The 14117-nt window shown below is 42.2% G+C and overlaps 1 protein-coding gene across 4 annotated transcripts in view; it reads left to right on the forward strand.

Annotated features, from left to right (window-relative positions):
- EPC1 (enhancer of polycomb homolog 1) overlaps positions 1-14117 on the forward strand; it is a 72901-nt gene that overhangs the window by 11729 nt on the left and 47055 nt on the right. Inside the window, exons 1-2 of one of the 4 annotated variants that reach the window (XM_068934400.1) lie at positions 6435-6514; positions 7290-7466. The exons of 2 other annotated variants lie outside the window; for them this stretch is intronic. In XM_068934400.1, coding sequence (XP_068790501.1) covers positions 7314-7466 — 153 coding nt within the window. In that variant the 5' untranslated portion in view covers positions 6435-6514; positions 7290-7313. Of the gene's footprint in view, positions 1-6434; positions 6515-7003; positions 7467-14117 lie in introns of those variants that run through there. One more of the 4 variants, XM_068934401.1, reaches the window with a different exon arrangement.

Below are 14117 nucleotides of genomic sequence, written 5' to 3' on the forward strand. Positions count from 1 at the left end.
GAATAACATTTTTGAGCTTCAGTTTAGGTTTTTCAATACTTCTTGCAGTACATTGTTTACTGCAGGATTACTTTTAGACCGTTTCACGTAGGATGCTGGACTTCACTTTTGAATGTGTTTGACTGACAACGCATTCTGCACGCAGGATTATGCTGTTAAAGCAGCATCTAACTCCTCCTTTTCCCTCATGAAAAAATGTTGCCTGGGGCCTTTTTATACGTTTTTGAAACATAAAACCCCACCCATACGCAGTGATGTGTAATCAGTGAAAGCAAGTAATAAATCCTTCATTTATTGTCTAGGTCAGACACTATTCTCTTATGCAAAAGTTTACAAATATTTAGCATGTGACAGTTCTTCTCTGAGGTCGTATTAAACTGCAAATACAGTTTTATCATTTTTCAAACTCTTTTTTGCAAATGTTTGATTATTCAGACTACTCGATTCTACTCAATTCAAGACAGGATTATGTGAAGGAAGAGGGCAATGGTAGTAAACTGGGGAATTTACCATCTAACATGGGTCTTTTCAGGGGATCCAACTTATACACTCTTTTTTGGCTGAGTTGTTAAAGTATCTGATCTTATTTCCGGCTTAGTACTCAGTGTAGCTTCATGAGCAGTTGTACTGACACAAACGAGGGAGCAATGTGACTACGGAGGAGAAAGAATGAATGGCAGAGCAGAGATGGGGACAGAGACATCTGACACCGATATTGCTAACAAAGATAAGACATTATGAAACTGCAGCCTCATGCTCAGTGCCTGAGAAATGCATGAATGTTAAGTTGGGCCTATCTGGTGTTTGTTAGCATTACCTAATGCAAAATAGTATTGTTGTCCTTCGATTTCCTGCATGTAGCTTTAAAATGTGAAACCCATTGATCACATGGTCATTCCCTATCCAGTTTTAATTATGGCCGCTTGCAACTAAGTGCTAAAAGTTCAGATTTTGTTCCAGGAAAGTCAACTTTTGTGTTTCCCTTCTGAATGGTAAGGAGATGGATAGTTTCATAACACTGCCTTACTAGTCGTTTCTGGTAAGATATTGTTCATGAGAATAGCAGTCAGTGGTGTGATGCTGGAAACCTCACATGCTCATGTTTAACACTTAAGAGCTTCTCATTTTTTCAGGCTGTTATATCTCCCTATTTAATAAGAAATAGGGAGCTTTTGAATCTAAAGGATGATGTTCTTTCTTACTAGTCATTGAATGGTACGGGAAATAGGGAGATTTAAAAAAAAATGCTTGCAGTATTATCCCTTTTTACTGTTTTTTGTATTCCGTATGTAAATCAGAAATGCTTACAACAATAAAAGATAATTAAAAGATTTGGTTACACAGTACTTGTTCATTACAGGAAAAAAAATCATATATAAAGATACAAACTATTTTTCCCTCCTTGAGGAAAGGATTGAGGAAGATAGATTTACCTAGTCACTATTTCAACTTATGATACAATAAGGACTTGAAACAGGCATTGTAGCTATTGCATCTCAACCATGAATGCACTAAAATAACTAAGTTAGTATATCATACCATTATTTGAGATGCCAAAACTATGAGACGTAAAATTATGTTTCAAAAACAGCAGAAGTCCTCACAGAGGCATTCTACACCAGTGTTGTAGTATGGTGTCTGAACTCTTAAATATATTTGATAGTACCATTATCTATTTTAAAACAGGCTGTTGATTTCTGCAAATGAGATGAAATTCCCTAGGAATCAGTTCATTTATGGATGAAATCTTTATGCTGTTAAGATAATTTCTGTATGCATCTACTTTCTACCATAACGTGGAATTTCATAAAATGACAAACCGCTAATGTCATATTTCCCAATATTTCTCATTTTAATCCAAACTGTAGCTTGCTGACATTATTTAAAAGAATATAGCTAAAATGCTAAAATGCATTCTAAAATGCTAGAATAATGCTAAAAAACATAACAAAAAAAAAAGCTGAGACGCAAATTTTAAAAGAAGCATCATTAGCAAATGTAAAACCACAGTAGCTGTATTCTTAGAGAATTCCCAATTGCTTAATGCAAGAGAATGACCACAGAATCACAGAATGGTTGAGGTTGGAAGGGACCTCTGGAGATCATCTAGTCCAACCCCCCTGCTCAAGCAGGGTCACCTAGAGCATATTGCCCAGGATCGCATCCAGACGGGTTTTGAATATCTCCAGGGAAGGAGACCCCACAGCCTCTCTGGGAACCTGTTCCAATGCTCCGTCACCCTCACAGGAGAGAAGTTTTTCCTCATGTTCAGACAGACCTTCCTGTGGTTCAGTTTCTGCCTGTTGCCTCTTGTCCTGTCACTGGGCACCTCGGAGAAGAGCCTGGCCCCATCCTTGACAGCCTCCCTTCAGATACTTGTACACATGGATCAGATCCCCCCCTCAGTCTTCTCTTCTCCAGGCTGAGCAGTCCCAGCTCTATTATTTCAGAATACCCCTAAGGCTAAGTCTTTCTGGAAACTACAGTATGATAACTTTATAGTGAGCCTTTTCTTAATATCTGATTATTGAAAATGAAAATAATGACGAGTGATACTTTTTTGTTATCAGTTCATAGCAGGCAGCATTTATGCAGCTAAACAGGCAAAAAACAGCTTATCAAAATTACTATGTAATTAAATGATGGGTTAGTGAGTTCTGCAATAGCTGAAGTAGTGTGCGAACTTGGCCCAGGTGAGAAAAATTAAATCTTCCAAATATTTATGGATACGAAAATGTATAATTTAGTGTGCACAGCATATTCCTCAATTTATGAAAATACAGTAGTATCTTCTGTATGTAAGAATTGTGTTTAAGTGGTGGGCAAACAAGAAACATGTTTTACTTTAAACATGTTCTTATTGTTGTCTACTACAGTTTTAAGTAGTTAAAAGAGAAGAACAGTCAGAGAAAATGAATGTATGTCAAGAGTCAAATGTACTTGACTTCTGATCTCGGCTTGACTGTGGATTTCAGTGTCTCATTTTAGTTTTGGTAGGGAGAACAACAACAAAACCCTTCCGGTGAGGCCGGAGAGTGGAATGACATAAAATGTTTAGTGCTAATACTATTTATTGCTGCAAAGAGGTATTTTCTCATATGAATAGACTTTCTTACAGCTAGAACAATAGAAAACTAATGCATTCAATAGTAGCCTTTATAATATACTTGTCAACAATGTAATTGGAGATAAAATACAAAAAATGATAATAAGAATAAAAAAAGACTTGCCAGAAGTTGAACAACTGTCTCCTAGAATTTTATAGCCCTAAAACACACAATTGCTTGATTCCAGAAGGTACCAAAAATGACACACAGAATTTAACATATAAACCCTTTATACGTAGTTGTGTTGTGATTAGAACCTGACAATATTATGTGCTTGTTTAGAAGACTGTACAGCTTATGCTGAAAGAATATACTGAAAGACTTTCTTTGGCTAGGAGAAACTTTAAAACATGAAATTAATATTAAAGTTTGTAAATCCTGTCAAATTCTGCACAAAAGTTGCAAACAAAAAAAAAAGCACATTTTTACGTTTCATAAATCTGAGTTAGTGTAACAAGAGACCCTTTCCTCGACCTATACGGATAAAATTCTGGGATCGTCCCCCCCCCCCCCCCCCCCCCCCCCCGCAATAGCTCCATCTGAATGTAGTACTTTTGAATGTACTTTAATGTCTGGTTATATTTAGCACTTAGATAACTGATGTATTGAAATTCTTGTACAAAATTCTTTCCTTTTAGTCAAGCTTTTTGTTTTAATTACACTAAATGTTTTGAGATCAGGAAAAGATGGAGCCCTGAAGTGCCTCCAACATTTAAAAAAAAAAAAAAAAAGTGCAGGATTCATTTTCAACTAGTTTATACAGAAAAGAACAGCAATTCAAAATGCTGTTTTCATTGCATTTCAATTGCATTACCGTTCATCCTATTACAGTTTTTAGAATGGACACTGTCTACCTTTAAATAGAGAGAGGCTGGATTATGCTTGCTATGATGTTATTTGCTTCTTTAATAAACTTTTATTTATTAATATTTAATAAACTGGACAAACAACATGGTATAGTGTGATATGTCTTCTATATGTTAAAATATAGTATAAATGCATTTATTTATCCCCTTTAAGATTAAGGGGAAAAATAATGCTTCTGTAGAACAACTGTATACATATAGTGATATTTAACTGAGAGCTGGAAAACAGTATGCTTCTGGTTATTATGGAAAACAGGATACCAGTTCTACATAATGACTGCTTTACTGGTACTACATGTAAATGCCAAAAAAATGGCAAAACTTAAAATATATCTGCATATCCTAACTCCAAGGAATGTAAAACAAAAATATCAGTCTGTTTAGAAACCTGCCTCTGAAAAGGTCCCTACCTTTTCCTATTATCACCTTAACTGTACAGAAATCAGTGCTGATATCACATTTGTTTTAAAATCTCTTGTTTTCAAATATCACGCTTCTTATTTTACTGTTAAATGAGTTTAAGATCAAATAAAGATTAAAAGAAAACTTCTCCAAAATAGATGGAAGCAATCTATTATTGGCAAAACATTAAAAACTGCCGAGTCGAAGAGGTTTCAGGCCAAAACTTTCTTAATGCATAGTGTCCTGTTTGTATCCAAATGTTATTGTTCATTTTGCATGTTTTGCACTTCTCTCAGGCCTGTGTTAAGGTTAGAAGTGCAAAGGTCAATTAAGGATAAATTCCAGCCTGACTCTCCTTTCTTTACATTTCAGAATGTTTTTTACACTCTGCTTTTTATTATGTATTGTTTTCCTTTCATCAGTGGAAGTGGAGCGTTATATTTAATTGCCTTATGTTTTGCTTAGCTGCCAGGTATTTCATTTTTCAGTTAGCACCTTAGGTAAACCCTATGACAGCGTGTTGCCATTTATTTTTGTTTTTGCCTTACCTGTCTGCTAGCTGGATAAACTAAATCATGTAATATTTCGGGAAAACTCGGCTGATGTTTCATATACAATTGAGAGTTATTTTATACTTTATCAGTATAATTTCTGGCTAGTAAACACCTAAGCTTTCCAATTAGCATAAAAAGCAACATGCAATTTCAGTATTTCGTTCTGGTGTAACAAGTGAAATACAAGTGAATGTGGTGGTGGTGATTTAGTTTATGCCAGTATTTAAAAAACCTTCCCATTAAAAAAAGTCATATTATTCATAGCAGTGGTCCTCCACTGAGTTCTCCATTTGCGTTACAGACAAAATTTATTCTCCCAGAGAGGTTGTGGAGCTAAATGATTTGCAGGTGAAGCAGTTTGGGTGTCCTGTCTGGAGTCAGAGATGCGAACTCTCAGATTGAAACTGTGCTATTAACAACTGCACCTAGCGATATTTCATCCAGTGACTAGGAGTTCTTTAAAGTCTAGGATGGTGGTGTTATTATTAAGGAGGTGATGAGTTTAAAAAAAATGTCTTTTGCCTATGTTATAGACGTACTAGACTTAAAAAGAATTAACAAGCAAATTAAGACTTTTGAAATCGTTCTGTTACATTTGTGTCTCGTTTCCTAGAGTTCTATTTTCCTGGGCTAGTATGTGATGGAGAAAGAACAAGTTACGCTTATTGAGTCTCATATAGCTGCACAATGCAACAATATTTTGCTTTAAAAGTAGGGATATTTGAATTCAAAGCAAACTACTATTTTCTGATACATCTGTATGAAAATGAGCATAACTGGAGGTGTGGAGGTTTACTGAGAAGGTTTTTGAGGCGTGGGAAGAGATGTATGTTGCGTTCTAAGGCGAAAACAGAACGGGCATCAGCGGGTGCCACGGCGGGCCCCAACCAGGCCGCTCGCGCAGGGCTGGGGAGACGCGTTTTGACGTTTACATGGCTGCTCGGTGACGAGCTGAGGCAGCGCGCGGGGACTGTGCCGAGACGAGCGAGGCTCCGCGTCCCCAAGGCCGCGCTGCGAGCAGAACAGGGCATCGGTTTAATTAAATCCCCGAGACCTAAACTAGCTTACCTAATGAGACACGCTCAGATTAGCTCCAACCTCTGCCTGTAACGAGCTCGCTTGAATCGGTACCTGAGGGGCAATTTGCATCCAAGCAAGGGTTAAACTAATTCACGTGTCCGCAGTTAGCTGCTGGACCAAGTTTCTCAAAGCCTCCGAGAAGCCGACGGCAAACGCCGTCCTGAAGGTGACCAGCTCCCGCAGGCCGGTACGTTTCGAGGGAGGCGCCTGCGCCGCTCCCGCGTTCAGCGCGACGCGAACTTGCTGTGGCGATGCGGGCAGCGGCCGCGCCGGCAGGCAGGTGCGGCCGGGGCCGGCGGGCCGGGGCCCTGGCGGCCGGCTGCCGCCGCGGCGGGAGGGGCGGGCGCCCCGAGCGCTGCCCGCCGCCCGGCCCCCCCCCCCGCCGCCGCCGCCGCCCCTGAAGTCACAATCGCCGCCGGGCGCGCCGCACCGGCCGTTGCCCCGGCGGCGGCGCCGCGCTCGGAAGGAAACAAGCGGCCCCGCCGCCCCTCGGCTGCCGGGTCGGGTAAGTCCCGCGCCCGCGGCAGGTGCCGGCGGCTCCGTCCCCCAGCCTGCCCCGAGGCGGCTGGGGCTGGCTCCTTCCCCTCTCTCCCCGGCTCCCTTTTTCCCGCTTTCCCGTAGCCGGGAGCCGAGTTTGCTCCCTCCGCCTCGGTAACGGCAGGGAGACACCCCCCCCCTCCCCGCTCCGCCTCTCCCCCGAGTGGGGGGACTCGGGGCTCGCTGAACCGCCGGCCCGCGCAGGAGTAGCGCGTGTGCTCCCCGGAGCGGCGCGGGGGAGACAGCCGCAGCCGTCCGGGCTGAGCGCAGGCTGCTCTGCCCTGCCCTGCCTGCCCGGCGCGGGACGGGGGCCGCGGGCAGCCGCTGCGAGCCCCGCCGGCGCTGCCCCGCGCCCGCTCGGCGGCCGGCCGGCCGGCCGGAGCTCTCCCGCGCTCCCGAGCCCGCGCTCCCCGTGCCCGCGCTGCGCGCGCTCTCCCCCGGGCGGCGCTGTGCCCGCGCCCCTGCGCGATGCAGTGTGGGAATGGCTGTGGCGCTGGGGTTGGCTGAAAGAGGCGGCCAGTCGAGGTTTAATGTCCGCCATGTTGGCCGTGGCGTATTGAGCGGAGCCGGAGCGGCGGAGGAGAGGAGCCAGCGCCCAGCCCAGCCGCGCCAGCCGGCGCCGCCGGGCCCCGTGTCGGAGTGCGCCCCGCCCTGCCGGGGGAGCCCCGGTCCCTCCATGAGAGCGCTCGGCGGGATCCGGCTCTCAGCTCGGAGCGCTCTTGCTGTCGCCCCCCCCTCCCTAGCCGGAGCCGCCATCGCCGCCTAACATGAGCAAACTGTCGTTCCGGGCCCGGGCGCTGGACGCGTCCAAGCCGCTGCCCGTCTTCCGCTGCGAGGACCTGCCCGACTTGGCCGAATATGCCTCCATTAACCGGGCCGTGCCGCAGATGCCCACGGGCATGGAGAAGGAAGAGGAGTCGGTACGTGAGACCCCCCCCCCCCTCGGCCGGGTCCCTCCATCCCCCCCGCACCCGGGGCCCCCACCTTCGCCTCTGCGCAAGCACAAAATGGCCGCCATCTTCTCCGCGCTCTCCCCGCCCGCCGGGAGGGGGGACCGGGGAGGGAAGGTGCCGAGCCCGGCTGTCCCTTACCGCACCTTCCCCTCGGCCTTTTCCGCGGCTCCCTCTACCCCCAGCCCGTTCCCCGCCGCGGCCGGGGCCCTTTCGCCAGGCCCCGAAAGGCACAAAGGGGGTCACGTGATACCGCGGGCCGCCGCCATTTTGTCTCTTGGTTCTTGGGCTGGGCCTTGTGCGGCAGCGGCGGAGAGACGGGCCCCGGCGGTGCTGTGCCCGCTCTGCCCCACCGGGTGGCGCTGCCGAGCCAGGCGCCGCCGGAGGGGGCGCGCGGCGGCGGCGGCGAGGAAGTTGTGGCTGCTCGCGCGGGAGCGCGCGGCGGCCGGGGCGGGCGGTGCGAGGGGACGAGGGTGGCGCGTTGTTTCCTTTCCCTTCGCCCCCACGCGTGTGCTTGTGGCGGGCCTGCTTCGGACGCGTAGCAGGGCTCGGGCTGCCTGCAGTCTCGTCAGCTTCCCGCGCCCGCCGCAGCGCGGGGGGACCCCGGCCCTTCGCTTTTTGCGTTGCTGGTCGTGAACCGAACGTCTCTGCTCGGTGCCAGCAGTTGGAAGTGGAAGGGCTTCTGTTTAGGTTTATTTGAAAATCGTGGAAGTGTCTTCAGGAGACGCGTAGAGTAAGTGAAGTTCCGATGTTTATTGCACGGAAACGTGGAAATCGGTACTGAAATATTACTCAGAGTAAGACATTTTGGAGGCCAGAAGGTCTGCCTCCCCCGCCCCCCAGTCTTGCTGTCTCAATGGGGAGTGAAACTTGAACCTTTTCCAACCGTAGAGTCACTTAATCATTCAGTTAATACATTCCAAGAGGAGTATAACACTTAATAGCTGTTATTGCTGAAGATTGTTACTGTTAAAGAGTCTGGGCTATGCAAGTGGTGTGAATTTTGTTTTGTTTTTCAGTGTTTATACACCTGACAGCTTTCTCAGATTATTTTCTTAGTATAGTGTCTTTTTCCCAATTTGTACATTGAGTACAGCAGTACAAGCAAAACTACAGAAATGCAATTATATAAAGACTTGACAGTGATACGAACAAATGTGACAATTTAACACTTGAATTTTGCTAGCTGTCAAGCTGCCATTGTCCTCTGAAAGTGACAGACAGGCTGTAAAGTTCCTGTTTATCCTTCTATATGTAGCAAACTTTGAGTTACTTATCTGAAATTTAAAATAGATTTATTTAAGTGCAGACTTCTCTTTGTGGCACTGTCAGTTTGAGTTAACTGACTATGTGAGTACTGTATGAAACGTGTTAAGATTGTATAATTTCTAGGTACTTTATGGAGAGGAGGATACTTTGCATGGTCTTATCTTCGTTCTGTAACCGGTCGGGTTTTTTGTTTGTTTTTTGTATAAATGCCCATCATGTTAACATGACTTATGTAACATCTCCCAATCTTGTACAGATCATAAACTGCTTTTAATATCCACTAAAATGCATATTATGAACTGTGGTGATATTTTGGGTTATTTTGTGAAACAGTAATTCTCAAAACCCGTTGTTAGAGTGGTACCCGTTTAATAAAAGTAATATTTAAACAGTAGGTAAGCATACTTAGATGCTCTTTGCTTTTTCAATACAGTAGGTATATTCTGAATTCATACCTGTGGATTCTGATAGGAGAGAGCACCCTTCTTTTCCGCTTGTTTCAGAATTTTAAGTGCATCTGCTGTGATGCTTGACTGCTGGGTTTGTTTTCCAGTTAAAGTGAGTGTGTGTGTGTGTGTGCGCATTTATATACGCAGAAAGTTCACATGGCTGTCTTCTACTGTTTTCTATCCCAAAGACTCGTTAACTGCAAGGCAAATTATATGGGGTAACTATATAACCTCCATGCATGCACAGATGTGTGTCCCACCTAAGGAAAAGTATGGTGAGCAAGGGAAGACTGTTAAGCATTAATTATGAGACTTTGCTTCTGTGATTAATGTAATACTTGAATTCTGAAGGCTAGATTTTGCAAATAACACTCTTAGAGCTCTGAGTGCAAGTAAACACCTCTCACAGTTAGTTTCCCCTGTGCCTTTGTTCTAAATACACGTGCGTGCACAAAATTTGTTTGCCATTGGTAAACACAGGTGTCTTCTTGAATCCTTTTAGGAACATTTTAGGTAAAGCAGTTGATGTTAGACTCTTCTTCATGGTTTTGCAGGCTTGCTAAATTTCCCTCCTTCCCTCTGTCCTCCCAGAAAGCTTTCTCTTTAGTTTTGCATTGGTGTTGACCACAAAGAGACATGGTAACGGACTAAACTTATGACATATATCGCAGGTTAATACACTGCTAGTTTCTCTTTCTAAACTTCACATAGTCTTTTTAGAAGTCAGGAATTTTGTGGGATACGTAGCAGCTGAAGAATTGAAGTTTTTTTTTTTTTTTCTAGTAGTGCATACAAATAATGGATACCTTGTGATATCTGTTTCTTTACAAATAGACGTTAAAGTGGCCGTAAGGGTGTGTATGTGTATAGGGAGAGTGGAGGGACTTCAGCTAGTGAGAGCAGCCATTTATAACTATTTTATAAATAGAATTCGAACATTGCTTTGAGTTTTGCATAAATGTAGTTTTAAATGAACACATACTTGGAGTTAAGAGCTCTCCTCTTGACTAAATAACTTTCCCTTGGGAAAAACGCAATCAAAGAGATTAATATTCAAGCATCATGTCACAAGATTATTGAAATGACTAATTAGTGTTTTGATGCACAAAAAGGAAACTATTTGGCTTCCCTTTCATCTTATCTTTCTCCCATCCTGTTCCTACAAAGAATAAACGCAGGAAACAACGTCTTTGTGCTAGAACTTGAGAGTTCAGGTAAGTATTGATGTTCTGTAAGAGTGTTTTGAAGGCCAAAAACCCTTACTAAGTTGGACCTAAATCTAAAATATATATCTGATAAAAGTGGTATAGTAACCATTTACAACAGAAGGGCAACTAAGGGTCTTAACGTGCTGTTAATTCAGTTGACAAGTAGAATATACCTTTATGCTTAGCAAGTCATGACTTTAGTTAGTGGTTTTGTTTGGAGGTTAAAGACATTACAGTAAAAAGCTCTTTGGCACACAGTCAGTGGTACTTGAAGTTATCAACTGCTAGTATGTTCTGACAGTTGATTTAGCTCCCAAGTTCCCAGGGTAAACATGTTGTGACTGTTGCCAGCTCTGTTTCTGAACCTAAGAAACTAAAATTACAAGGAAGCATATGCATCTTAAAAAATCTAATCTTTCAAAAGTGCAGTACTTATGTAACATTACACATCTACTGTACTGTCTAAAAATTCTGTTTTTAAATTATTTTTAATTAACTGCTTTAATTATGAGAACCAGCGAGCAGGTTAGTTAATACTCTGATAGTGCAAATTCAGCTAAGATACGCAAGTGTATTTTGGTTCATAACAAACTGCCTGTAAAAAGGAGTAGAGGAAGTCAATTTGCTTATTTTCTTGCAAAAATTTCTTTAAAGGATGTTAATTTGTGTGGCTCTTTCTGTCTTTCTTTTTACAATTGTAAATTGAGGTTCCAAGTAGATTGAAAGATGAAGGCAACAGCTGAAACAGCAGTCCAAAGGCAACTTTGGTTATTTGAGGTGGTGGTTGTTGTTGTTTTTTTCATGTTAAATAACTTGTGTTTTAGAAAGGAAGTACGCGTAGCTTTACAAGCATCCTAGATCTGATGGTCTCCAACCATAGCAATGAAAACTATACTTGTTTCATACCCTTTTCCAAAAGGAGAGAGGATACAGCCTGCTTCCCACACCCCTCAAAACGCTCTTGGCTCTCTTACCTCAAAAATAAAAAACTTTTTTTTTTTTTAAGACTGTTAATAAATTTTAGAACCTTCATCCTTGTAGGAAATCACTCTAAATATATTTATTTTGAAAAAAGATTTAAAAATGTTTAGCTGTGTATGAAGAAAATCAAAACTATATATTTGAAGGACCTCACATCCACTTCTGAGGCATATTTTAAATGTCAGGAAGTATGAACTTCCTAGGATCTTTACCTGAAGTAGTGCCTCACAAAGATTTCTGTGTGAACAGAGATACATATTAGGAGACTTAATTAAAAGTATCAGAGAAATAAAGGGAAAATATGACTAACGGCATTTCTAAGGTTAATAACAGTCCACTGTGCTGTATGAATATGGTCCCGTGGGTATGGGAATTATCCTGCTTCATTTTTTTCCTTTTTTTTTTTTTCTTGAGTGAGGTTGTTACTCTGATGTAAATTATGGTATTACTATGGCTATACTAAGATTTTAGTTATTCAGAACTACATTTTTAAAAGTTGCATTTCCATTTAGTCTTGCTTACATTCATGCTTGTATAGGTTAGATGCAAATTTTTCATCAGGTAAACTTTTCTGAATCTCAGTGGGGGAAAAGATTGCAGAAGTGGTGAGAAGGACTAAAGCTTTATTGGTAAGTAAATACTCTCTTTTTCCATCTTCTGGGCAAGCATGTGGTCCAATGGTTAGTCTTTGTTCTCTTCCTAACTTTAAAGTAGCACTTTTCTTATTCTATTAGATTTTTGCCAGGCTTGATACACTATATGGAGTTCTCTTAAAGTTCAGGCATAGACTTCCATTTTTGTTCCTTAATTTTAATTAATGCTGCTAAAAGCAGATTTAAGAGTTAAGCACCCAGAACCTGAAACTTGTGCAACTGCTCGTTCAGTTCTTAATACTTTCCTGTGCATGTGTATTACGATATAACTAACGGGCTGCACAGAAGATGGAATTAAGTCTGCATGTGCAGTTGTTAGCCTTAAAAATGGTTGTTTTCTGTCCCCTGGGTACTTGAGCAAGCGGTTTAAATAGTTTAAAATGTGTTTTTGCACCTTTAAAATCTGTAATTGTTGTCATCTTTGCTCCCTTTGTCTTTGGAAATTCTTAAAAACCGCTTGTTTGATAAAATGCCGTTATTGAACATACTTGATCTTTTTTCTGATACCAGTACGACTAGCCAGTACTTCCTAAATGCTGTTTAACATCTGATGAAGATAAGCCTAACGTTCATTCAAATTCTTCAGAGCACTTAAATTAAATACATTTTCTAACAGATGCTTCCAATCAAAGCAGTACTCAGTTTCACATTTACTGAGTTTGGGCATGCTTAAGGATCATGTCCCCTCTGTGGAACTACCTCCGGCACAGCTATCACAGCTCTTTTCCAAGCAGTGCATAGACAGAAGACATGCCTTGCTTCTCCGAAATCCATGCGGGTAGCGTTGGGAGGCTAAAATGTCTAGACTCTGCTGCTGCTGAAACAGCTGTTCTCCATCAAGGGAAAAGACTGAATTAGAATGTCAATGGCCATAAGTCACCATAATTTAAAAATATGAGTGAATTAAGTAAGCATGTAGTTGAGATGAAGTGAGTATGTGTGTGAATAGTCTTGAAATTGCATACTTAAGTTTCAGTAATGATACTCTGATGTTTTTGGTCAGGGCATTCTTACTGATTTAAGAAACTGGTTCCTGTGTGTGCTTCCATTAAAATATGTATTTTCTTCTACTTAAAAGCAATTGTGTACACGGCATTCAAATACTTTTAAAATAACAGTTGCCTTGCTGATGGATGATTTGCTGATACTAAGTTCTTTAGCATCTTGCTGGGGCATGCAGAACTAGGTGAATGTCATATCATTACAAATACTCTAGTGGAATAATCGGTTTCAAGTCTGGATTTTTTTTTTCCTTTGCTGTAGGATCAGGAAAGTCCATATGAAGTTTCTGACAAGCTTACTAACAAGAGAAAACTCCACCCTTGAGATTGTGGAAGCCAAAGTAATCTTAAAAGGGAAGATTCCCTTTTAAGAACTCTTTTAGTGATGGTAATTTAATGTTGGAGCTCGGGTAATCTAAAGAATCTTGAGGCAAATGAGGAGAGTAGAAACATTTATTTATTTAATTTGCATGCTGCTCTGTTCTGGAGTCCTGTAGTTGATTAAAAATTGCTTCCTGCCTATGTTCCCCTTTGTCCAACTCTTCTCTTTTGTGTATAATAGGAGGCATTAATTTTATATTCCAGTCTAATCTGTCTTGCGTAATTTTAAACACTCTTGACTCATACTTAAGATTGCTAAACAGAATGTATGTTTGATATGTTCATAATTTGATTCAAGGGGGAGAGAGCAATAAGGATTTGATACAATTTTATCTAAAGCAACGTTTCTACAAATACCTCAGTTTAGAGATGGAAGAGATTTTTCTGCGAGCTCGTTTTAATGGCGTCATAGGCTGTTAAATTTTACCTTTTAGTTAGTTATTGAGGTCACTAACTTACTTCACATGCATCTCTGTGAAAATGATCTGATATCCTTAGCTAGAGAATTTCGAGAGGAAATGCATGGCAGCTTACCACAAATAAGGCCAAATGTCAAGTTCAAGAAAAGTCCCATACCAGTTGACGCTTGTGTCAGGGGATTCAGGTGATGAAAAGTGCTTTGCTTTTTCTTCCCTCCCTCTCCGCCTCTTTTCAAACTATTTAGTAGTAGTGGCAATTT

The sequence above is a fragment of the Struthio camelus genome, chromosome 2 (genome assembly GCF_040807025.1).
Source record: "Struthio camelus isolate bStrCam1 chromosome 2, bStrCam1.hap1, whole genome shotgun sequence".
NCBI classification, from domain to species: Eukaryota; Metazoa; Chordata; class Aves; order Struthioniformes; family Struthionidae; genus Struthio; species Struthio camelus.